At 38.1% G+C, this 24,952-nt stretch overlaps 2 protein-coding genes and 1 long non-coding RNA gene across 7 annotated transcripts in view; 1 reads left to right on the top strand and 2 right to left on the bottom strand.

Annotated features, from left to right (window-relative positions):
* LOC106081544 (probable cytochrome P450 4ac1) overlaps positions 1-20,275 on the bottom strand; it is a 45,608-nt gene extending 25,333 nt beyond the window's left edge. Inside the window, exons 1-6 of one of the 5 annotated variants that reach the window (XM_013243560.2) lie at positions 20,009-20,275; positions 18,066-18,269; positions 17,913-17,994; positions 3,400-3,497; positions 3,128-3,331; positions 2,985-3,066 (exon numbers count right to left, since the gene is read on the bottom strand). In XM_013243560.2, the coding sequence (XP_013099014.2) occupies positions 2,985-3,066; positions 3,128-3,331; positions 3,400-3,497; positions 17,913-17,994; positions 18,066-18,269; positions 20,009-20,204 (866 nt within the window). In that variant the 5' untranslated portion in view covers positions 20,205-20,275. Of the gene's footprint in view, positions 1-2,984; positions 3,067-3,127; positions 3,332-3,399; positions 3,621-17,912; positions 18,000-18,065; positions 18,270-20,008 lie in introns of those variants that run through there. The other 4 variants (XM_013243561.2, XM_013243562.2, XM_013243564.2 and 1 more) reach the window with 4 other exon arrangements.
* Positions 1-24,952, top strand: part of LOC106089634 (bone morphogenetic protein receptor type-1B) — a 735,175-nt gene that overhangs the window by 93,146 nt on the left and 617,077 nt on the right. The gene's annotated exons all lie outside the window — the stretch shown is intronic.
* LOC106081532 (uncharacterized) lies at positions 23,171-23,886 on the bottom strand. The gene is made up of 3 exons (XR_009397527.1): positions 23,601-23,886; positions 23,324-23,526; positions 23,171-23,252 (listed from the first exon to the last, which is right to left on the bottom strand). It is a non-coding gene; the product is annotated as an uncharacterized LOC106081532 (long non-coding RNA).

Here is a 24,952-nt window from a genome sequence, read left to right as displayed (position 1 = left end):
ATTGTTGCTGCTTTCGAAAAATAGTTTTATACCCTCCCCCATAGGATGGGGGACTACTCATTGACATGTGTCCTGTTCCTCAATGGAATGCTCAAGGGCAAATTTGCAAAAAAAAAATTGCATTTGGGTACGTAAATAAGCAGAATTGTCGATTTTGGATTGAATATCAGCCAGAAGCATAGCAAGAGCTAGCAATGCATCCAGAAAGTCACAGTTTGGTGCGGTTTATGGCCTGGTGGCATCATTGGACCGTACTTCTTCAAAGATGATGCGAATCGTAATGTAACTGTGATTGGTGAGCGCTATCGTAAGATGATATGCAACATTATTTTGGCCAAAATGCAAGTGCTTGTATGACATGTTTCAACAAGACATATTTCAACAAGACCACATGCTACACAGCACGCGTAACAATGAACTAGTTGAGAGTCGAGTTCAGTGAACATTTTATTTCACCTTTGGGACCGGTCAATTAACCGCCTAGATCGTGCGATTTACCGCCCTTAGACTATTTTTTGTGGGGCTATGTTAAAGCTCATGTCTATACAGACGCATTGGAAGACAACATTGAAGCATTTATTCGTGAGTTACCGGCAGAAATGTAGGAAAGAGTATGCCAAATTGGACTAAGTGGATGGTCCATTTGTGGCCCAGTCACGGTCAAAGCACGCTAACTTTCGAAGGAATAAAGCTAGGCGCATGAAATTTTGGGCTGTATCGGTCCATGTTTTGATATAACTGTCATAAAAAGCAATCCTTTAACTTGACTTCTTGAGCCTCTAGAGGATGCAATTCCTATCCGATTTGCTTGATGTTCTGCATGAAGTGTTTTGCTTTAACTTCTAACAACTGCGGCAAGTATGGTTTAAATCGGTTCAAAACCTGATTTAGCTCCCATATAAACCGATCTGAGGTCTTGACTTAGTGAGCCTCTAGAGGGCGCAATTAGTATCCGATTGAACTGAAGTTTTGCATAAAGTGTTTTGGTTTGGCCATCAACAACTGTGTCAAGTCTGGTTCAAATCGGTTCATAACCTGATATAGCTTCCATATAAAGCGATCTCGGATCTTCACTTCTTGAGCCTCTAAAGGACACAATTATTAACCGATTTGCTTGAAGCTCTGCATGAAGTGTTTTGGTTTTACCATCAACAACTGTGCTAAGTTGTATCTAAATTGGTTCATAACCTGATATAGCTCCCATATAAACCGATCTGGGGTCTTGACTTCTTGAGTCTCTAGAGGGCGCAATTTCTATCCGATTGGGCTCAAATTTTGGATGACGTGTTATGACTTCCAACAACTGTGCTAAGTATGGTTCACATCGGTCCATAACCTGATATAACTCCCATATAAACCGATCACGGTCTTGACTTCTTGAGCCGCTAGAAGGCGCATTATCCAATTTTGTTAAATTTTTCATGAAGTGTTTGGTTTGAGCACTAAAAACTGTGCCAAGTATTGTATAAATTGGTTCATAACCTGATACAGGTCCCACATAAATCGATCTCGGGTCTTGACTTCTTGAGCCGCTAGAGGGCGAAATTGTTATCCGATTTGGCTGACATTTTGCATGTAGTGTTTTGGTTTAAGCTTCAAAAACCGTGTCAAGTCTGCTTCAAATCAGTTCATAAACTTATGTGGTTTCTGACATTTTGCATGACGTGTTTCGTTATGACTTCCAAAAACTGTGCTAAGTAAGGTTCACATCGGTCCATTACCTGATATAGTTGCCATATAAACCATTCTTGAATCTTGACATCTTGAACCACTAGAGGGCGCGATTACTATCCGATTTAGCTGAAATTTTGCATAAAGTGTTTCGGGTTGTTCATCAACAACTGTGCCAAGTATGGTTCAAACTGGTTCATAACCTGATATAGCTCCCATATGAACCGGTTTCGCATCTTGACTTCTTGAGCCTCTAGAGGGCGCAAGTATAATCCGATTTGACTGGTCCATAACCTGATATAAATGCCATATAAACCAATCTTGAATCTTGACTTTTTGAGCCACTAGAGGGCGCAATTATTAACCGATTTGGCTGAAATCTTGCACGAAGTGTTTTGGTTGGACCCTCAACCACTGTGCGAAGTCTGGTTCAAATTGGTTCATAATCTTATATGGCTTCTAATAAACCGATTTAGGATCTTGACTTCTTGAGCCGCCAGAGGGCGCAATTAATTAACTGAAATTTTGCATGAAGTGTTTTGCTTTAACTTCCAACAACTGCGCCAAGCAGAGTTGAAATCGGTCCAAAACCTGTTATAGCTCCCATATAAACTGATCTCGGGTCTTGATTTCTTAAGCTCCTAGAGGGCGCAATTATTATCCGATTTGGCTGAAATATTGCATAAAGTGTTTTGTTTTGACCATCAGCAACTGTGCCAAGCATAGTTTAAAGCCGTGTATAACCTCAAATAGCTCTCATATAAACCGATTTTGAATCTTGGCTTTTTTAGCCGCTAAAGGGTGAAATTTTTAGCCGATTTTAATGAAATACAGCATGAAGTGATTAGTTTCGACTGCCAAACACTGTGCTAATTATGGTGCAAATCGGTATATAGCTGCCATATAAACCCATCTCCCGATTTTATTTCTTCAGTCACTGTAAAGCGCAACTCTTATCCGATTTGGCTGAAATTTTGCACAATGAATTTCACTTTTATCTGCAACAGCCAAACCAAGAATAGCTACAATCGGTTCATAACTTGGTATAGCTCAAATAGCATGGCAATTCTAATTCATTATCCTTTGTTTGCTTTTAAAGAGATATCGGACAAATAACTTGAAAAATGCGTTCCACAGTGGAGGGTACATAAAATTCGGCCCGATCGAACTTTTGTTCTAAGTTCCTCATAAATTACAAATATTTATTTGTCACCCACCTTATCTCTCAGATTTTGTAGAAATGTGACACCTTTTTGGCTTGGTAAATGTATTCTCTTCGAATATTAAAATCAGATCGCTGAATTCCAACTTACTTGAAAATTTCGCTGAATGTTTGCAACACACTAAAGTGAAAGGCTGGAGTCAGAAGTTTACGTCTGGAAAACCATTTTTGATCTATACAAATTGGTAAAAAATTAAAATTTTCGTTACACTTCAACTCTTCGCCTTCACTCACCAGAACTGATGAGCAGGCCATCGCCCAAAAATGCCTTTAAGTAGATATAAATTTTAGATTTCTCCAATAATGTTGTACTCTGAAACAATTCTACGGCATCTTCTGCTGTCGCAATATTGTAGAACGGAGCTCTCAGGAAATACAATAAATAACTTTTGCCCCCAGCATAGTGTAAACAATTTCGGATATATTGAAACAAAGTATCTGGTAAAGGGAGTGTTTTTTGTAATAAATTAAAAAAGAGTTGCTTAATCGAGTCCTTGTTTTCCTACCTGGACCAAAGTTCAGCAAATCAATATTATTTCCCAGCTGAGGCATAATACCTGGTACCACACAGATTTTATCTTCCAATTTGCCGTCATCTTCAGTTCTTACTCGTTTACAGAGACACAACACAAAATATTGTTTATTAAATTTATAAAGCCACAAAGAGAAAATCACAATTATTGGCACTAGTAAAGCCCACATGGCATAGGTTAGTTAACTTTAATTGGCTATTGCGAGTTATAATAATCACCGTTCCCTTGAAAATGTTTCATTAGACTAAATCTTTTATTTTCTAATAGCTAAATGTACGACAAATGCTTGCTATAAAAAACTTTCTACATTTACATAGCATGTATTGTAATCTGTAATTGCTTTCCGATTGTAATTATACCTTATTAGATTTGCTATTGCGATTATAAAATGCAATTGTATTGAGATCAACGTTATAGTTGAGAAATTTTAGAGAGTGATGGGGGTTGATTTTTTTACGGTCACCAGTTGTCTATGAAAATCTAATTATGACGATTTTTTTTTATTTTAAATGGAAAATTTACTCCTCCCAAGGAGACGGGTGTCACTGTGAGTAGGTTAGGTTTGGTATAAATGGCAGTCCGCCATCAGACTCACTTAGACGTTTTCGGATGCATTCTAGTTCCTACCATTGGACCATCCAGATCGCTTTAAAAAACCCAACAACTTGAAAATTTTCTCATCCGCTAAATCTGACATGTTCTCAAAGAAATGAGAACTTGATGGGAGAAGAACCTTAAAATAGGGTTTTGTTATACCCTCCACCATAGGATGGGGGTATACAAATTTCGTCATTCTGTTTGTAACTCTTCAAAATATTCGTCTGAGACCCCACAAAATATATACATTCTTGATCGTCATCACATTTTAAGTCGAAATAGCCATGTCCGTCCGTCCGTCTGTCTGTCGAAAGCACGCTTACTTTCGAAGGAGTAAAGCTAGCCGCTTGAAATTTTGCAGAAATACTTCTTATTAGTGTCGGTCGTATGGGATTGCAAATGGGCCATATCGGTCCATGTGTTGATATAGCTGCCGTATAAACCGATCTGGGGTCTTGACTTTTTGAGCTGCTAGAGGGCATAATTCTTATCCGATTTGGTTGAAATTTTGCATGAGGTGTTTTATTACGACTTCTACGAACTGTGCTGAGTATCGATGAAATTGGTCCATAACCTGATATAGCTGTCATATAAACCTATCTGGGGTCTTGACTTCTTGAGCTGCTAGAGGGCATAATTCTTATCCAATTTGGCTAAAATTTTGCATGAGGTGTTTTATCCGACTTCCAAACACTGTGCTGAGTATCGTTGAAATCGGTCTATAACCTGATATAGCTGTCATATAAACCTATCTGGGGTCTTGACTTCTTGAGCTGCTAGAGGGCATAATTCTTATCCAATTTGGCTAAAATTTTGCATGAGGTGTTTTATCCGACTTCCAAACACTGTGCTGAGTATCGTTGAAATCGGTCTATAACCTGATATAGCTGTCATATAAACCTATCTGGTGTCTTGACTTCTTGAGTCTCTAGAGGGCGCAATTTTCATCCGATTTGGCGGTAATTTTGTACATCGGTTTCTCTCATGACCTTCAACAAACGTGTTCAATAGGGTCTGAATCGATCAATAGCTTGATAGATCTACCATTTAAACATGTCTCCCAATTTTGCTTCTTGAGCCCCTACAAGGCGCAATTCTTTTCCGAATGAACTGAAATATTACACTATGATTTCTACAATGTTCAGCATTCTTTTATGGTCCGAATCGGACTATAACTTAATATAGCTCCAATAGCATAACAGTACTTATTCAATATTCTTTGTTTGCGTAAAAAGAGATACCGTGCATAGAACTCGACAAATGCGATCCATGGTGGAGGGTATATAAGATTCGGCCGGTCGAACTTAACACGCTCTTACTTGTTTTATATAAGCTTTGTAGGTTTCCAAGGAGAAAGTAAATCCACACTGTAAAATTTTGATAAATTTCATAGCAACTAACATTTTGATCCTGTGAAGAACTTAAAAAATAGTCAGTCCATCAGTCGCTCTACAATTGTTCGGACTTGGCTATAAAGGAGGTCCTTTATCATTAAACTAGAAACTTAAATCAGTCACCACTTATAGAGATTAGAGAACTTAATCTCCTTTCCAAGCTTCTTAACTATGCTATGGTATCAGAATACGGTACTCTGGTCGGATCTCTTTTTCAATATAAGTGCCTGTACATACATCCTCTGATTTTATGTTAACTGCATAACTCACGCGTTTGAAGAGTCACAATACCTAAATCAATATTACTCACTCACTTTTGTTTAGCCACTTCTATTTACCAGTTTTTTTCTTGATTTTTTACCTTATCCACTACGATGAATACGAGAAATTCCTTTTTGATTTTTTCACTTCGTTTCAGTTTTAGACTTACTTGTTTCAAATATGATAGATTCTCTTCACATTGGACTGTAAAACGTAACTAAATCATTCGATTTTTAACTACGAGCTAGTATGCTTTTAAAAAGATATTTAAAAACCTTTAGGTGTTCATGAAGGAAGCACTTTACACTTTGTTCATTTTAAAAAATATTTCATATAAGCCACATTAGACTGGATCGACACGAATGCTGATGTCAACAAAATCAAATTCAGTAGCAGCCCAGTTCGAATATCATGATGCAGAGCTACATCTATTTATAGACGAGTTACCCAAGGCTGATAATTTTAAATGTCGATAGAATTTAGTAGGGAATTAATCATCGTTAATCACAGTTGAAAATGCTATTCATATCGCCAGAAAATTTCTATTTATGAACTTTAAAATGGAACTCAAAACCAAAGCCGGCGACAGCTTAGCGACTGGTAGAACCTACGATGGCGAGCCTCTGGTATGGTTAAGGATGGGCACTCAAACAGAACAGTCCACAACGTAGCGATGTTACTTTTGTGGATAGTCTACAAATGGCGGGTGTTTCTCCTTCTTACGGGTCGTCAAATCACTACTCTAGCATGCCTGTCCAGCTTAGATAGCAGCCCTATCAGACAATCTTTGGACTTTAGGTTAAAGGTCGACTGTTGCGTGATTAAATCCTTACGGAATCCATAAGAAATGAAAGATTACTGATCGATACAAGGCAACGATATTTGGTATGAAACAACGTACACGAATTGGAACTTCGAACTTCTGCTAGAAAGTCCTGAATCCTGCAATACGAGATATCTTTGAGGCAAGTTGGACTAATTTTGGCGAAAAAAAAACTAAAAATTTTTCCGGAACACGGAAATACCACATACACATGTCGTAACTTTTCTTTAGAGCTCGATGGCGAAAAACTCCCTTATGCGCTTGAAACCCATTTATGAGCCCAAATTTAAACGTAAGGTTCGAAATGAAACTATTTGTCAGTGTAATGCGTCAACGAAAGCGGCAGAATCAAGCAAAAAATTTTTTCTTTTATAACAGCTTATCTGGAGTTTTTCAACATATTCCTCAAGGAGACATAACAAGTAACAGCGTACTCAATTCGGGCGGGCCAAATCTTGGGAACCCACCACCATGGATTTTGCTAAAATATGGGAGCTATATCTGGTTATAGACCGATTTGGACCTTACTTGGCACAGTTGATGAGAGTCATAACAGAACACTGTGCAAAATTTCAGCCAAATCGGACAAAAATTACGATGCAAGGACTTAATATGTCAAATTGGAAAATCGGTTTATATGGGAGCTATATCAGGTTATAGACCGATTTAGACCACACCTAATTTCAGCAAAATCGAATGCAAACTAAGGCTTCTAGGGGCTCAAGAAGTCAAATCGGGTCATCGGTTTATATGGATACTATATCAGGTTATAGACGGATATGAACCGTACTAGCCACAGTTATTGAAAGTCATAAAAAAATACTACATAAAAATTTCAGACAAATCGGGAAATCGGTTTATATGGGTGCTATATCAGGTTATAGACCGATTTAGACCGTACTTAGCATATTTGTTGAAAGTCAAAACAGAACACCACATGCTTGTAAGGGCTCAAGAAGTAAAATCGAGAGATCGGTTTATATGGGAGATATATCAGGTTCTTGACCCATTTGGGCCGTACTTTTCACAGCTGTTGGAAGTCATAACAAAACACTATGTGCAAAATTTCAGCCAAATCAGACAAAAATTGCGGCTTCCAGGGGCTCAAGAAGTCAAATCGGGAAATCGGTTTATGTGGGAGCTATATCAGGTTATTGACCGATTTAAACCGTTTATGGCACATTTGTTGGAAGCCACAAACGAACGCTATGTGTAAAATTGCACCCAAATCGGACACAAATTGCGGTTTGTAAGGGCTTAAGAAGTCAAATCGGAAGATCGGGAGATCGGTTTATATGGGAGTTATACCGGCTTGTAAGAGCTCAAGCCAAATCGGCCAGGGGCAAAGTTTCAGCCAAATCGGACAGAAATTGCGGTTTCCAGGGGCTCAAGAAGTCAAATCTGGAAATCGGTTTATATGACAGCTATATCAGGTTATAGACCAATTTAGACGGCACTGGGCACAGTTGGTGGATGTCACAACGTAACACTGTGTGCCAAATTTCAAGCAAATCAGATGAAAATTGTGACTTTCAGGGGCTCAAGAAGTCAAATCGGGAGATCGGTTTATATGGGAGCTAAATCAGGTTCTTGATCGATTTGGACGGTATTTAGCACAGTTGTTTGAAGTCATAAGACAACACAACATGCACAATTTCAGCAAAATCTGAAAAAATTGCGGCTTCCAGGAACTCAAGAAGTCAAATCGTTAGATCGGTTTATACGGCAGCTATATCGGGTTATAGACTGATTTAGACGGCACTTTTCACAGTTGTTGGAAGTCATAACGGAATACTATGTTCAAAGTTTCAGCCACATCGGATGCAAATTGAGGCTTCTAGGGGCTCAAGAAGTCAAATCGGGAGATCGGTTTATATGAGAGCTATATCGAAATCTGAACCGACATGGCCCGTATGCAATCCCCAATGACTTACATCAATATTAATTATCTGTGCAAAATTTCAAACGGCTAGCTTTACGCGTTTGACCGCTATCGTGATTTCGACAGACCGACGGACGGAAATTGCGGCTTTTAGTTGCTCAAGAAGTCAAACCGGGAGATCGGTTTATATGGGAGCTATATCTAAATATGAACCGATATGGCCTATTAGCAATCCCCAACGAATTACATCAATATTAAGTATCTGTGCAAAATTTCAAGCGGCTAGCTTTGCGCGTTCGACCGCTATCGTGATTTTGACAGACGGACGGACATGACTAGATCGAATCAGAATGTCGAGGCGATCCAGAATATATAGACTTTATGGGGTCCTAGACCAATATTTCGAGGCGCTACAAACGGAAGGACTAGATTAATATACCCACATCCTATGGTGATGGGTATAAAAAATGTTATGGTTGACATGAATGCTAAAATGGGCTGTGATAACATAGATTTTGAAAGTGACATGGGCATCCACGCCAACTGGAAGCTGCTTAAGGAGGTTTGTGGGACAAAAACATGTCTGTCATCAGATAGAGTAACAAAAGACAAAATCGATCATTTCTGCAGCCACCGTATGTGGAGACGAAGTTTGATGGTTGTCAGAAACAAATAAGTTTAAGATATCTCATCAGATCACCATCTCGAGATTAATACTCAGATTCTCAGTTTCAATGAAATAGAATCAGCGATCCGTAAGAGCAAGCCTGGTAAAGCGGCAGGAGCCGATGGTATCGGTCCCGAAATGTTCATAGCAGACCCTCGCAGAAATGCTCAGATTTTTTACCCTCTATTCGAAATCCTATGTCAAACTGAACAAATATGAAACACCTAAGAAAGGTGCAACCTCGAATTTCAACAACAGGAGAGGGATCTCGTTATTATCCTAAGCGTATTCTGTTAGATTGAGCAAAATCAGCCCAAATGTTCCAATGTTCCATATTGCATCGCTCCAAAAAATTAATTGTTGAACAAATGAATGAATTTTGCAGCCTCTTGTTGACTGACGCATTATCGCAACCGATTTTGTGACCTGGCACGGATTGACTATGAGCATCACTCCGGTTCAAACTCTGAGCTCCAATTTGTGTGATGTTCATCACGAAAAGCTAAGCTGAGAGCTACCGGGCGGCGCGGAATAGCTGTGAGCACCACTCAGGCTTGAAGATTGAGGTCCAATCTGTGTGGTGCTCATTGCTGTCGCGAGAAACTTAGCTGCGAGCTACAGGGCGCGTCCGCAGTTTGCGGATAGTGGAATGCTCCATACGGAGTAGCTGCTATGCCAGTCGCGGACAATCAGCAGTATCGAGCGGAGAGTCTTAGTGATAGGCCGGGCGGCACTAGCTCTTGCTCAAATACTGAGTGCCTATGATGCTCGATATGGCAAGGAGAGTTATTGGCACCTTTAAGTAACCAATGACCCTCCTGTTCACGCGGCGATCGGTCCTCTGGACCGCAACGAGCTTGCTCACCTACAGCTGTAATTGCTGCCGCTGACAATGGGTGGTATCGAGTGGATGTCTCAGTAAGAGGCCGGCCATCACCGGCTCTTGCTTCAATACTGAGTGTCTATAATGCTCGATATGACAGGGGGTGTTATTGGTGTCTTTAAATAGCCAGTGGCCATAACGTTTCCGCAGCGATCGGTCCTATGGACCGCAATAAGCTTGTTCACCCATATGAGCTTCACGAAGATCGCTTCCTTCACACACAAACCGCCTCGAAAGGCCTTATACAGCCAAAAAAAAAAAATAGCGAAGGGCCAGATGACAAACTATGAGGGCCCATCTCGATAGCAGCAGCATCCTATAGGACTCTGGTGATCCCAAAGCAGACGGTTGTACGTATTGGATTGATCCCATGAAGTCCTTCATCGGCAAGGGCTGCCGCCTTAGTTTACAACCCATTGCTACAACAACATTAACAGCAAAGAGCCCTGAAACTTTGCACACTAGTCCAAATTTCTTCAAGTGTGATGGTGGGAAGAAAAACTAGCCCAAGGATAAGGTCAGAAGCTTACGTTACAGTTACATCCTTAATGATAAAAGATTTTAAACTGTTGTAGGTTTATAAAGAATGATTTTTTAGCTATTATCTTTCTGGAAACACTGGTTTAAACAGCTCACGCACGTTTCGTGCTTTGTTTCGCTTTCAAACATCTTCAGTTTGGTCTATAATTTAACCCTGAATCGTCTTACAAACGAACAACGCTTGCAAATTATTGAATTTTATTATCGAAATTCGTGCTCTGTTAAGAAAGTTCATCGCTGGTGGCATCATTGGGCTGGTGGCATCATTGGACCGTACTTCTTCAAAGATGATGCGAATCGTAACGTAACTGTAACGGTGAGCGCTATCGTGAGATGATATCCAATTTTTTTTGCCCAATATGCTAGAGCTTGACTTGCATGACATGTGGTTTCAACAAGACCGTACCACATGCCACACAGCACGCGTAACAATGGACTTATTGAGAAGTGAGTTCGGTGAACATTTTATTTCAGGTTCGTGACCGGTCAATTGGCCGCCTAGATCGTGCGATTTAACGCCCTTACACTATTTGTTGTGGCGCTATGTTAAAGCTCATGTCTATACAGACAAGCCCGCTTCAATTGACGCATTGAAAGACAACATTGAAGCATTTATTCGTGAGATACCGGCCGAAATGTTGGAAAGAGTATGCCAAAATTGGACCGGATGGACCATTTAAAGCGCAGTGACAGTCAATATTTGCATGAAATAATCTTCAAACATTAAATTATATGGACCGTACTATCGATTCAAATGAATATTTCATGCATTTTTCTGAACCTTGTGTTTTTTTTTTTTTTTGAAAAACTTTGCTGCAGCTCTTAAAAATCACGCTTTAGAGGTGTACGTGTAGAGAACCAGGTGTATCCTTAGTGATTTATTGAGTGAGAGGAACTAGGCACATCTAATAACTTTATTACAGATCCAATACCCCTTAATAAAATCCAATTTTAGAAAAACGAGTTAACTTCAAATTAGAGATCCATATGAATACATAGCTATACTTTGATCCCGACGAGTAACTAAAAATAAATTCCCCACATATGACGGTGACATTGAAAAGGCATACCGATTTATAAAACTATTCAACGAAGCAATTTCGCTTTGCGGAATATTTTTCGGTTTTCACAATAGAAATCAACTGCTTTATCATTGAGCTAAAAATTTTAATCGAACAACACTCATTGCTTTGAGAGTAGTATTCCCGCAACATCTTAATGGTATGTTTGTGGAAACATTTTCAAGTCGCAATAAGCATCTTGACTACCCTGGTACAAGTACTCTAGTTGGACATAAGGTGGCCACCTTAGTGCAGAGGTTAGCATGTGCGCCCATGAAGCTCAAAGCCTGGGTTCGAATCCTTGCGAGAACATCAGAAAAATATTTTCGGCGGTAGTTATACCCTCCTAATGCTGACGACAATAATAAGCCAATTTGCCATTTGAAAACTTCACCCCAAAGAGGTGTCGCACAGTCGGAGAAAATCGAAAAAAACTAGTAAAAAATATGCCGTGTATTAACGGGTAAAGATATTTTGCGGCACAGTCGTTGTAATTTTGTCACAAATCCAAACCATGCATAAAAATTAATATCGAGCCACAAATGTCTTCTTAAATTGCAAAATATGAATACAATCTCGGCCAAAATTTCAAAAAATAAACATTAAAACTCGTATATCCCCAAAACCTATGAATATATTGTACACCTCACGCGAACTTTTTTAGGGATTTTTGGGTACTATCCAATTAAAAAATATCTTTGAAAATCGGAGCACAAATGAAGATTTGGCATCCCCAACAATTTTTCAGAATACTGAGGTGACCAAATTTGGGGGCCTGCCAAAAGGCGTCCGAACAACCTATGGCCTTGAAATTTTGACTTTAATCTCGCTTATACCTCAGTACTAACCATTTCAAATTTAAAGGAGATATCTCTACCCGTTCTCAATGCAAATGCAAACGCAAATTTTGCCCATGAACATTCCACTAAGGAACAGGGGCAAACTTCTCACATATCAATGAGTGCTGTCCGATTTAAGTTTAAGCTCAATGATATGAGGTCTCCTTTTTATAGCCGAGTCCGAACGGCATGCCGCAGTGCGACACCTCTTTGGAGAAAAGTTTTACATGGCATAGTACCTCACAAATGTTGCCAGCATTAGGAAGGGAAAACCACCGCTGAAAATTTTTTCTGATGGTCTCGCCAGGATTCGAACCCAGGCGTTCAACGTCATAGGTGGACATGATAACCTCTGCGCTACGGTGCCCTCATCCCGTTCTCACACTACTTATTATACTCTCCACCATAGGATAGGGTTATACTAATTTCGTCATTCTGTTTGTAACACCTCGAAGTATGCGTCTAAGACCCCATAAAGTATATAAATTCTTGATCGTCATGTCATTTTTAGTCGATCTACCCATGTCCGTCCGTCTGTTCGTCCGTCTGTCCGTCCGTCTGTTCGTCCGTCTGTCCGTCCGTCTGTCTGCCGAAAGCACTTTCGAAGGAGTAAAGCTGGCCGCTTGAAATTATGCATAATTACTTCTTATTAGCGTAGGTCGGTTGGGATTGTAAATGGGCCATATCTGTCCATGTTTTGATATAGCTGCCATATAAACCGATCTTGGGTCTTGACTTCTTGAGCCTCTAGAGGGCGCAATTCTCATCCGATTTGAGTGAAATTTTGCACGTAGTGTTTTGGTATCACTTCCAACAACTGTGTTAAGTATGATTGAAATCGGTTCATAACCTGATATAGCTGCCATATAAACCGATCTTGGGTCTTGACTTCTTGAGCTTTCAGAAGGCGCAATTCCTATCCGATTTGGCTGTGATTTTGCACGTGGTGTTTTGTTATGACTTCCAATAACTGTGCTAAGTATGGCGCAAATCGGTACATAACCTGATATAGCTACCATATCAACCGATTTGGGATCTTGTCTTTTTGAGCCTCTAGAGGGCGCAATTGTCATCTGATTTGGCAGAAATTTTGTACAACGGCTTCTATCATGACCTTCAACGAACGTGTTCAATATGGTCTGAATCGATCAATAGCTTGATACAGCTCCCATATAAACCTATCTTCCGATTTTGCTTCTTGAGACCCTACAAGGCGCAATTCTTATCCGAATGAACTGAAATATTACACTTTGATTTCTACAATGTTCAGCATTTATCTATGGTCCGAATCGGACTATAACTTGATATACCTCCAATAGCATAACACTTCTTATTCAATATTCTTTGTTTGCCTAAAAAGAGATACCGCGCATAGAACTCGACAAATGCGATCCATGGCGGAGGTTATATACGATTCGGCCCGGCCGAACTTAGCACGCTCTTACTTGTTTTTTACTAGTTTTTTTCGATTTTCTCCCATTGTGCGCCGTTTGGACTCGACTATTAAAAGTAGGCCCCCTATCATTGAACTTAAACTTGAATCGGACAGCAGTCATATGTGAGAAGTTTTTAACTGTTCCTTAATGACATTTTCATAGGTAAATTTGCATTTTGGTTGGATCTCCTCTTCAGTGCCAATGCCAGTTGAACTTCAGTCAGTCAGGGATTGATGGCTGAAATGCATTGTTCATAAAGGTCATTAGCATTAATTGAGGAGATAATTACCGCTAAAATGCTTTTGATATTATCGCCACAAAATTTGCTATATATTGCAAACTGTTCTAACTTTAGAAAACTTGTTTTGTTTTGTAAATTTATCATGCATTATTTTTAATTAGTGTAGTCGCGCTTACTCCGAACCTGTATGCGACCTTAAATTTCCTTTTGTCAGCATGGCTCGTTTATTTAAAATGATATTGATTTTTAAAATGATTTTTAAATAAAACAAGTAAAAGCGTGCTAAGTTCGGCCGGGCCGAATCTTATATACCCTACACCATGGATGGGATTTTTTTGAGTTCTATTCGCGGTATCTCTTTTTAGACAAAAAAAGGATATTGAATAAGAACTGTTATGCTTTTAAAGCTATATCAAGTTATAGTCCGATTCGGACCACAAATGAATGCTGAACATTGTAGAATTCATTGTGTAATATTTCAGTTTATTCGGATAAGAATTGCACCTTGTAGGGGCTCAAGAAGCAAAATTGGGAGACAGGTTTATATGGGAGCTGTATCAAGCTATGGATCGATTTAGACCATATTAGATACGTATATTAAAGGTCATGAGAGTAGGCGTTGTACAACATTTCTCCCAAATCGGGCGAGAATAGCGCCCTCTAGAGGCTCAAGAATCAAGCCCCAAGATCGGTTTATATGGCAGCTATGCCAAAACATAGACTGATGTGAACCATACTTAGCGCAGTTGTTAGAAGTGATACCAGAACACCACGTGCAAAACTTCAGTCAAATCAGATGATAATTGCGCCCTCTAGAGGCTCAAGATCCCAGATCGGTTTATTTGACAGCTATATCAGGTTATGTACCGATTTGCGCCATACCGTTATTGGAAGTCATAACAAAACACCTCATGCAAAATTTCAGCCAAATCGGATGAGAATTGCGGGCACTTTTGGCTCAAGAAGTCAAGATCCTAGATCGCTTTATATGACAGCTATACCAGATTATGAACCGATTTAAATCATACTAAACACAGTTGTTGGAAGTTATACCAAAACACTACGTGCAAAATTTCAGTCAAATCGGATAAGAAATGCGCCCTCTGGAGGCTCAAGAAGTCAAGATCGGTTCATATGGCAGCTATACCAAAACATGGACCGATTTAAATCATACTTAACATAGTTGTTGGAAGTCATAACAAAACACCTCATGCAAAATTTTAGCCAAATCGGATGAGAATTGCGCCCTCTAGAGGCTCAAGAAGTCAAGACCCAAGATCGGTTTATCTGGCAGATATACTTACACATGGACCGATGTGAACCATACTTAGCGCAGTTCTTAGAAGTGATACCAGAACGCCACGTGCAAAATTTCAGTCAAATCGGATGATAATTGCGCCCTCTAGGGGCTCAAGAACTCGATCCAAGCTCGGTTTATATGGCAGCTATATCAAAAAATGGACCTATTTAGCCCATTTACAATCCCAACCGACCTACACCAATAAGAAGTATTTGTGCAAAATTTCAAGCGGCTAGCTTTACTTTTTCGAAAGTTAGCGTTCTTTTGATAGACAGACAGACGGACGGACGGACATGGCTAGATCGACTTAAAATGACATGACGATCGAGAATATATATACTTTATGGGATCTCAGAACCATATTTCGAGGTGTTACAAACAGAATGACGTAATTAGTATTCCTCCATCCTATGGTGGAGGGTATAAAAATTTTTTTAGAAACTGATGATACCCTACACTACTCTACTATTACTACTAAATTTCCCAAAAACATTCCATTAAGGAACAGGGCATACTTCTCTCATATCAAAATTTAAACTCTATGATAAGGGGCCTCCTTTTTTATGCCGAGTCCGAACTTCGTGCCGCATAGCGAAGCCACTTGGTAGAGAAGTTTTAATATGGCAGAATACCTTACAAATGTAGCCAGCTTTAGAAAGGGGATAACCACCACTGAAAATTTTTGATTTTCACCCCGGCATTTGAAACCAGTCGTTCAGCGCTATAGGCGGACATGCTAACCTTTGCACCACGGTGGCTTCCACCCTACACTCAGTGTACCGAATGCAAAATAGGTGTACATATCGCACGAAAATAGCTATAAATAAATCTGATTTGAATTTGATCACACTTTGTACACTTCTTGACACATAAAATGAAAAATTTCGAGTAAAACTTTTTGATTGTCGGCTATTACAACTGTTAAAGCCCATTTTAGTTACAAGACATACAAATATCTGAACCTGCAGTTCAGGAGCAAAGCTAGCTCTCAACAGATGAAAATCACACTATACACAAGACACTGATATTAAAATCTAACTATGCAAGGCACTTATACTACTCATGCTATTGTATGGCTTTGAAGCATGGGTACTTGTAATAAAGGGTGATTTTTTTGAGGTTAGGATTTTCATGCATTAGTATTTGACAGATCACGTTGGATTTCAGACATGGTGTCAAAGAGAAAGATGCTCAGTATGCTTTGACATTTCATCATGAATAGACTTACTAACGAGCAACGCTTGCAAATCATTGAATTTTATTACCAAAATCAGTGTTCGGTTCGAAATGTGTTCATTCACCGTCAGCGATGAGGCTCATTTCTGGTTGAATGGCTACGTAAATAAGCAAAATTGCCGCATTTGGAGTGAAGAGCAACCAGAAGCCGTTCAAGAACTGCCCATGCATCCCGAAAAATGCACTGTTTGGTGTGGTTTGTACGCTGGTGGAATCATTGGACCGTATTTTTTCAAAGATGCTGTTGGACGCAACGTTACGGTGAATGAACACATTTCGAACCGAACACTGATTTTGGTAATAAAATTCAATGATTTGCAAGCGTTGCTCGTTAGTAAGTCTATTCATGATGAAATGTCAAAGCATACTGAGCATCTTTCTCTTTGACACCATGTCTGAAATCCCACGTGATCTGTCAAATACTAATGCATGAAAATCCTAACCTCAAAAAAATCACCCTTTATATATGAACCAGTCTAGTATTTTCATAAATAAATAAAATCGCCTCTTAGTTATTTTTACTTACATAGTCTTATTGCCCAAAAAGTACGAAAACTGTTATATGACAAAAGTGGCATATAAAAGAATTCGCTTATTGTCCAAAAAAATTGTGCGACTATGGGTGTAGACTATAAGCGAAAACTACGTATTGTAAAGTTTTCTAGTCCGTCTATTGGTTTTCCTAGTGAATTAGTTTGTAACACCCAAAAGGAAGAGAGATAGACCCATTGATAAGTATACCATTGGCTTAGAATCACTTTCTGATTCGATTTAGCTACGTCTGACTGTCTGTTCGTCTGTCTGTCCGTCTGTCCATGTTAATTTGTGTACAAACTACCGTTCGCAATTTTCATCCGATCGTCTTCAAATTTGGTATGGGAGTGCTTATCGGCCTAGAGACGAAGCCTATTGAAATTGGAAAAAATCGGTTCAGATTTGGATATAGCTCCCATATATATGTTCGTCCGATTTACAGTAATAATGCAATAAAATGGTCATTTGTTACCCGATTCTCTCGAAATTTGGCAGGAAGGATTTTCTCGACATTAATGGTGAATTTCATAGAAATCGGTTTAGTATTAGTTATAGCTCCTATATATATGTGCGTCGGATTTTGGGTAATTTGCAATAATGCTGTCATTTGTCAACCGTAGTTATTACAGTTTGAACATATTTTTGCTCGCCGAGGTTCATCAAAAATGGTTCAGAATTGGATATAGCTCCCACATTGTACTTATAGGGTAGGTGTAGGGTATAGTACAGTGGGCACTGCTCGACTTTGGCCCTTCCTTACTGGTTTTTTAATGTAAACATTCACGAACTTACCTTAAAATATCATTGAATGTCTGCAAAATACTAAAATGAAATGCTGGGGTCAACATTTTGCGCCTGAAAGACCATTTGGAACCTGAAATATTTTTTTTGTATATTTGTGAAAATTAATATCTATAGAACATCGTATCCTCTGTTTCAACCTACCCGAACTCACAAGCAAACCATCGCCTAAAAATTGTTTTAAATATTTATAGAAGGGAGATTTTTGTATCAAACTGGTGCTTTTGAACACTTCGGCAGCATCTTCGGCTCTAACAATACAGTAAATTGGAGACCATAAATAATAGAGAATGTAACTACGGCCTTTAGCATAACGTAGACATTTTCGGGGATAGTGATATAGCGTATCTACACAGAAAAAAAAAGTTGAGCGAAAATTTAAGATTTTTCCTTGTTCGTAAGATTTGAAAGCAATGAAAGTGAGCCAAAGATCCAAAACTTTAAAATAAAGATGTTGGTGTCTTTAAATATAATTTCCTATTTATTCCCAATACTTGCAGAAACGACCATCCATTTTAAATTTCGATCGCTGATAGATTCTTATTTAACTTCACAGTTTATTTTTGAAAAGAACCCTTCTTTTACACTTAGCATCTTAACCTAAAACAAGTAAGAGCGTGCTAAGTTCGGCCGGGCCGAATCTTATATACCCTCCACCATGGATCGCATCCGTCGAGTTCTTTAGGCAAACAAAGAATAATGAATATGGACGAAGGAGGAGGAGCTATATCAAATTATAGTCCAATTCTGGGCTCAAGAAGCAAAATCGGGAGATGGGTTTATATGGGAGCTGTGTCAAGCTATAGATCGATTCAGACCATATTGCACACGTATTTTGAAGGACATGGGAGAAGCAGTTGTACAAAATTTGTGCCAAATCGGATGAGAATTACGCTTTCTAGAGGCTCAATAACTCAAGATCCCAGATGGGTTTATATGGCAACTATATTAGGGTATGGACTGATTTGGACCATACTTCGCATAAAAGTTTAAAGTGATATCAAAACACTATGTGCAAAATTTAAGTCAAATTGGATGAGAATTGCGCCCTCTAGAGACTCAAGAAGTCAAGACCCAGGATCGGTTTATATGGCAGCTATTACAGGTTATGGACCGATTTGAACCATACTTCGCACAGTTGTTGGAAGTGATATCAAAACAATATGTGCAAAATTTCAGTCAAATCGGATAAGAATTCCGCATTCTAAAAGCTCAAGAAGTCAAGACCCAAGATCGATGTATATGTCATCTATACCAGGTTATGGACCGATTTGAACCATATTTCGCGCAGTTGTTGGAAGTGATATCAAAACAATATGTGCAAAATTTGAGTCAAATCGGATAAGAATTCCGCAATCTAAAAGCTCAAGAAGTCAAGACCCAAGATCGGTTTATATGGTAGCTATATCAAAACATTGACCGATTTGGCCCATTTGCAATCCCAACCGACCTACACCAATAAGAAGTATTTGTGGAAAATTTCAAGCGGCTATCTTTACTTCTTCAAAAGTTAGCGTGCTTTCGACAGACAGACGGACGGACGGACATGGCTAGTTCGACTTAGAATGTCACGACGATCAAGAATACATATACTTTATGTGGTCTTGGAAGCATATTTCGAGGTGTTACAAACAGAATGACGAAATTAGTATACCCCCATCCTATGGTGGAGGGTATAAAAAGCTAAACATTTACAGACGCTCCTATTTGTAAGGCTTTTTGCATCTTTACCTAAGTTACAATGTTGTCTTGGCCCAAAGACAATTTCCTGACTGTTAAGGATATTTTGAACTTCATTTTACATTTTTGTCTTTAATAACAAGACGCAAAGTTAAGGATTTATTGAACTATCATTAAAGATAAAAATTTGCCTAATGTCAAGGAAAATTTTTTACACCAAAGCAAATGTTTCCTTATAAGATTGGAAATATAAAGTTGGATTATCTTTAAATTAAGTTTGCTTATCTTTGGCTCGAATCTTTCAAATAAGGACGAAATTTTTTTCAATATAGTATTAATGATTTTCTCATATTGTATTTATTCAAACCAAAAGTTGTGAGTTGTTGGTGGAGTTTTTTTACTCGTACCTGGTCTCAAATTCAGCAAATCAAAATTATTTCCCAGTTGTGGCACAACACCCGGTATAACACAGATTTTATTCATCGTTTGACTGTCATCTTCACAACGTACACGTTGGCATAGACACAATACGAAATATTTCTTATTCATCTGGTATAGCCAAAAGGATAAGACCAGTATAAAAATCAATACGAGAAAAAACATGGTTTACGATTTCGAAATAATGAATGGTAGAATGGTCTCTCTATTCACTTGGTCTACTAAGATAAACTGAATGCTTTAATTTTCAACTTAAGTGTCGATTGGCGCCCTTAGAAAGTAATTTACAAACAACACGAACTTCTAACGTAACTACTGACTGTTTTTCTAAGGTAATTAACTGTGGTTTTGTTATTATGACTCCAAAAATAAATTAAGATAAGGCAAATTTCATTTTTGTTGGCTCAATAGCATTGTAAGGAGCAACGAGTTTTCCCTCTACCATAAGATTGGTAGAGGTATTAGTCTTAAGGCGTTAAATCGCACGATCCAAGCGGCCAATTGACCGGCCCCCAATGTAAAATAAAATGTTCACCAAACTCGCCTCTCAATAAGTCCATTGTTACGCGTGCTGTGTGGCATGTGGCAACGTCCTGTTAAAACCACATGCCACGCAAGCCAATCTCTTCCATTTTGGCCAAAAAACAGTTGGATATCATCTCACGATAGCGCTCACCATTCACAGTTACGTTACGATTCCCATCATTTTTGGAGATGTACGGGCCAATATTGCCGCCAGCCCATAAATCGCACCAAACTGTAAATTTTTCTGGATGCATTGGTTGCTCTGGCTGATCTTCACTCCGAAATCGACAATTCTGCTTATTTTCGTACCCATTGAGCCAAAAATAAGCTTCGTCCATAAAATGGAAGAAGCGCGCGATGAACCTTCTTAACAGAGCAAGCATTTTGATAATAAAATTCAATGAATTGCAAGCGTTGTTCGCTTGTAAGATGATTCATGGTTAAATTATAGACCAAACTGAAGATGTTTGATAGTGAAACAAAAGACGAAACGTGCGTGAGCTGTTTAAACCAGTGTTATCAAAAAGATAATAGCTAAAAAATCACCCTTTATTCATTTAAGACCCTATAAATAATAATTATTCTTGATCGTCGTGGCATTCGACTTAGCTATGTCCCTTCGTCCGTCTGTTGAGAGTGCGGAAAATTTCGAACGAATAAAAATATCCGTTTGATATTTTAGCACAGATACTTTTTTATTGATATAGGTCGTTGGGAATTGGAAATGTACTCCCATTTAAACAGGGCTGCAAAATCGCCCTAAGTCGAGTTTTTGAGGCCGGAGGCGAAGTCGGCATCGGAGTTTAGTTCGTAGTTCAGCACGCTTGCCCCCGCTCCAAACCACTCTCCGACTCCGGCTTTATACACTGACCCGGGGTCGAAGTCAAGAGCTAGACTCCGTAGCTCTGCATTTAAAGTGGTCCTTCGATGTGACTACTTGAGTCTCTAGAAGCCTCAATTTTTGTCCTATTTGGCGCGATGTGAATCGGTTTGACTTTCCACATCTTTGGTAGGTATTTTCCAGATCGGAATATAACTATGGGTGGTCGATGGGTAAATACCCAAAAGGTATTTACCCGGTAAATTGGGTAAATATCCGGGTATTTACCCATTTATACCCAAAAGCTGGGTATTCATAATTTTGTAGATATCTTTTTATGATTTCGTATTCTTTGTATTTAAACTAGACCTTCTGATCTTATAAAATCAAATTTTAGTTATATATATAACCGCTATATAGACCGATCTTCAGGCTTAAAGTCTTGAGTCAATAAATTGGTAATTTTTCATGCGTTTTCGATGAAATTTCGCGAGTTCTATTAGATCCCTTCCCATTTATGTGAAGTGTGGTTCAGATCAGACTATATTTGACATATCTGCTTAAAAAGACCGACCACCCGGTCTCCCGATATAGGGTACTGAGGCTATAAAATATCTATTTATTACCAGAGTTTGATAAAATTTGGCACTGTGCGTTCTGGTAGACCACTACCCGTTCCTGTCAATTGAGGTCCAGGCGTTTTGTATTTACCCGGTAGAAACCTGTCTCTAAATATAACCTGATATAGCTCTCATTTAAACCGATCTATCGATTATACTTCTTGAGCTCCGTCACGCCGCATCCGATTAGGTTGAAACGTTGCACGCTGAGCTCTGTTACGACTTTCAACAACCGTGCCGAGTACAGGTTAAATAAGTTTATAATCTGATATAGCTCCCATGCAAACCGATCTCCCTATTTGACATGTTGAAGTCTACCGCATCGCAGAGGTTAGCATGTCCGCCTATGACGCTGAACTCCTGGGGTTGGAATCCTGGCTAGAACATCAGAAACATTGTTTTCAGCGGTGGTTATCCCTTTCAAATGCTGACGAAATTTTGCTGAAATTTTGTCTTTAGAGAAAATTTCACTGAAATTTTGTCTTTAGAGAAAATTTCATGGAAATTTTGTCTTTAGAGAAAATTTCATGGAAATTTTGTCTTTAGAGAAAATTTCATGGAAATTTTGTCTTTAGAGAAAATTTAATGGAAATTTTGTCTTTAGAGAAAATTTCATGGAAATTTTGTCTTTAGGGAAAATTTCATGGAAATTTTGTCTTTAGAGAAAATTTCATGGAAATTTTGTCTTTAGAGAAAATTTCATGGAAATTTTGTCTTTAGAGAAAATTTTAATGGAAATTTTGTCTTTAGAGAAAATTTTAATGGAAATTTTGTCTTTAGAGAAAATTTTAATGGAAATTTTGTCTTTAGAGAAAATTTTAATGGAAATTTTGTCTTTAGAGAAAATTTCATGAAAATTTTGTCTTTAGAGAAAATTTCATGGAAATTTTGTCTTTAGAGAAAATTTCTCTGAAGTTTTGTCTCTAGGGAAAATTTCATGGAATTTTTTCTTCATGAAAAATTTCATGGAAATTTTTTCTTTAGAGAAAATTTCACTGACATTTTTTCTTTAGAAAAAATTTCGTTGAAATTTTGTTCACTGATCACACCCCATGTAATTTAGATATTTGTTATTTCCTTTACAAACAGTTGCCACTCATATCCATATTTCATACAAGTGGCCCTTAATTCTAGATTTGATTTCATAATAGAACTAGGCTACTTACTTGAAAATTTCATTGAATGCCTGTAATATACTGAAATGAAAAGCTGGGGTCAGCATTTTGCGCCTCGAAGACCATTTGGTATCTGAAATATTTTTGTTTTTACATTATTATGAACTTTTACCAAAGCATATCAAATCCTCTGGATTAACCTACCCGAACTTAAGAGCAATCCATCGCCTAAAAATTGTTTCAAATATACATAAATTACAGATTTATGTATTAACTCGGTGCTATCGAACACTTCGGAAGAATCTTCCGCTGTAGCAATGCAGTAAAATGGAGCTCTAAGAATGTAAAGAATATAACTCCTGCCCTTCGAATAGCGAAGACATTTTCGGGATATTGAAATAGCATTTCTATAATTGGAGAATTTTTCATATCGCAAGTATTCCAATGAAATGAATTTAGGTGATGCTTTAGTTTTTTGTACCTGCGTTAAAATTTAGGAAATCAATAGTATTTCCCAGCTGTGGCACAACACCCGGTATGAAACAGATTTTATCCTTCGATTGACTGGCATCTACACAGCGTACTCGTTTGCATAGACACAATAAGAAATATTTCTTATTCAGCTGGTATAGCCACAAGGATAAGGCTAGGATAAAAATCAACGGAAGAAAACACATGGTTTATAAATTCGAAATTATGAAGTTTGATGGGTCTCTCTATTCAGTTTGGCTTGCACACAAAACTGAACGATTCGATAGTAAGCTTGAGTCTCGTTTTGCTACTGACATATGTTATAGAAACTAATTTATAACTTACACAAGGTTATTATGCCGCAAACTTTGATGGCTTTGCTAAGATAATTAATTGTCTATTTGCATTTTAATGAGTTGATTTAATTGTAACTAAACAAGAAATGGATTTTTTTTTTCTAAAATGTATTATTATCTTGGTGTGATTAATATTACAAAAAATGGCTCATTAGACGTTGTCATAATTTGATGCCTAGTGACAGTTTCCAACGTTTGGTTTACGAGAAACTGTTATCGATTTATGAACATTCGTGGTTAATCTGATAGCATGTAGGTTAGGTTGAAAAGAGGTGCTTATATTAATCCGCCCCATGCCACTATGGACATACACCTAAGCCAGTAATCGGCTTGTTGTGCACTCCAAAAACTACAACGTAATCTCGAAAAAGAAAACTTTATGTGTTTAATTCCGTGCTACTTACTAAATCCTTCATTGTTTTCCCAACCACGCCCTTCAGTTGATTCATATCTGGTATTTTAAACTCTATTTCACTTTGCTTGCCTATTTCTGTATTTTACTAATTCTCTTTTCTTTTCTCATTTCTAGGTTCGTACATTTTTATAACTTGAACATGAAAAAAGATGACTACCCATATCTGTAGCCCACTGATTTCTTGATATTAATACCTGTTTTGCTACAAAACTAAATTTTTGATCTACGTCTTTTGGTTGAAAATAAAACAACACTGTCAGCGTTCAACCTTGAAAAAATATAAAATGTATGTATGCTTATCTATTTATAAATATTCTATATTTGCTCTTTATGCAAATAAAAAAATTAAAATACTTTCACTTTTAATTTTTCTTTCTCTCATTATATGCTTTGTAAAAAAATTAATAATTGATTTGGCCTGTTCGTTTTTTTTAATTTCGTCCGATGACTTCAAATATGTATAACGTGTTTAAAACCAAATTTGCATACATTGTATATTTGTAGGTCATAAATTCAAAATTCTTAAACGTCATATATTTAAAGTGAGTTTTAACCGAGTTTATCTTCGCGCTAAAATGTGGATTAATGCAG

Source organism: Stomoxys calcitrans, chromosome 3 (assembly GCF_963082655.1).
Source record: "Stomoxys calcitrans chromosome 3, idStoCalc2.1, whole genome shotgun sequence".
NCBI classification, from domain to species: Eukaryota; Metazoa; Arthropoda; class Insecta; order Diptera; family Muscidae; genus Stomoxys; species Stomoxys calcitrans.
Note: the sequence above shows the minus strand (reverse complement) of the source record. Positions and strands in the feature narration are given on the sequence as shown.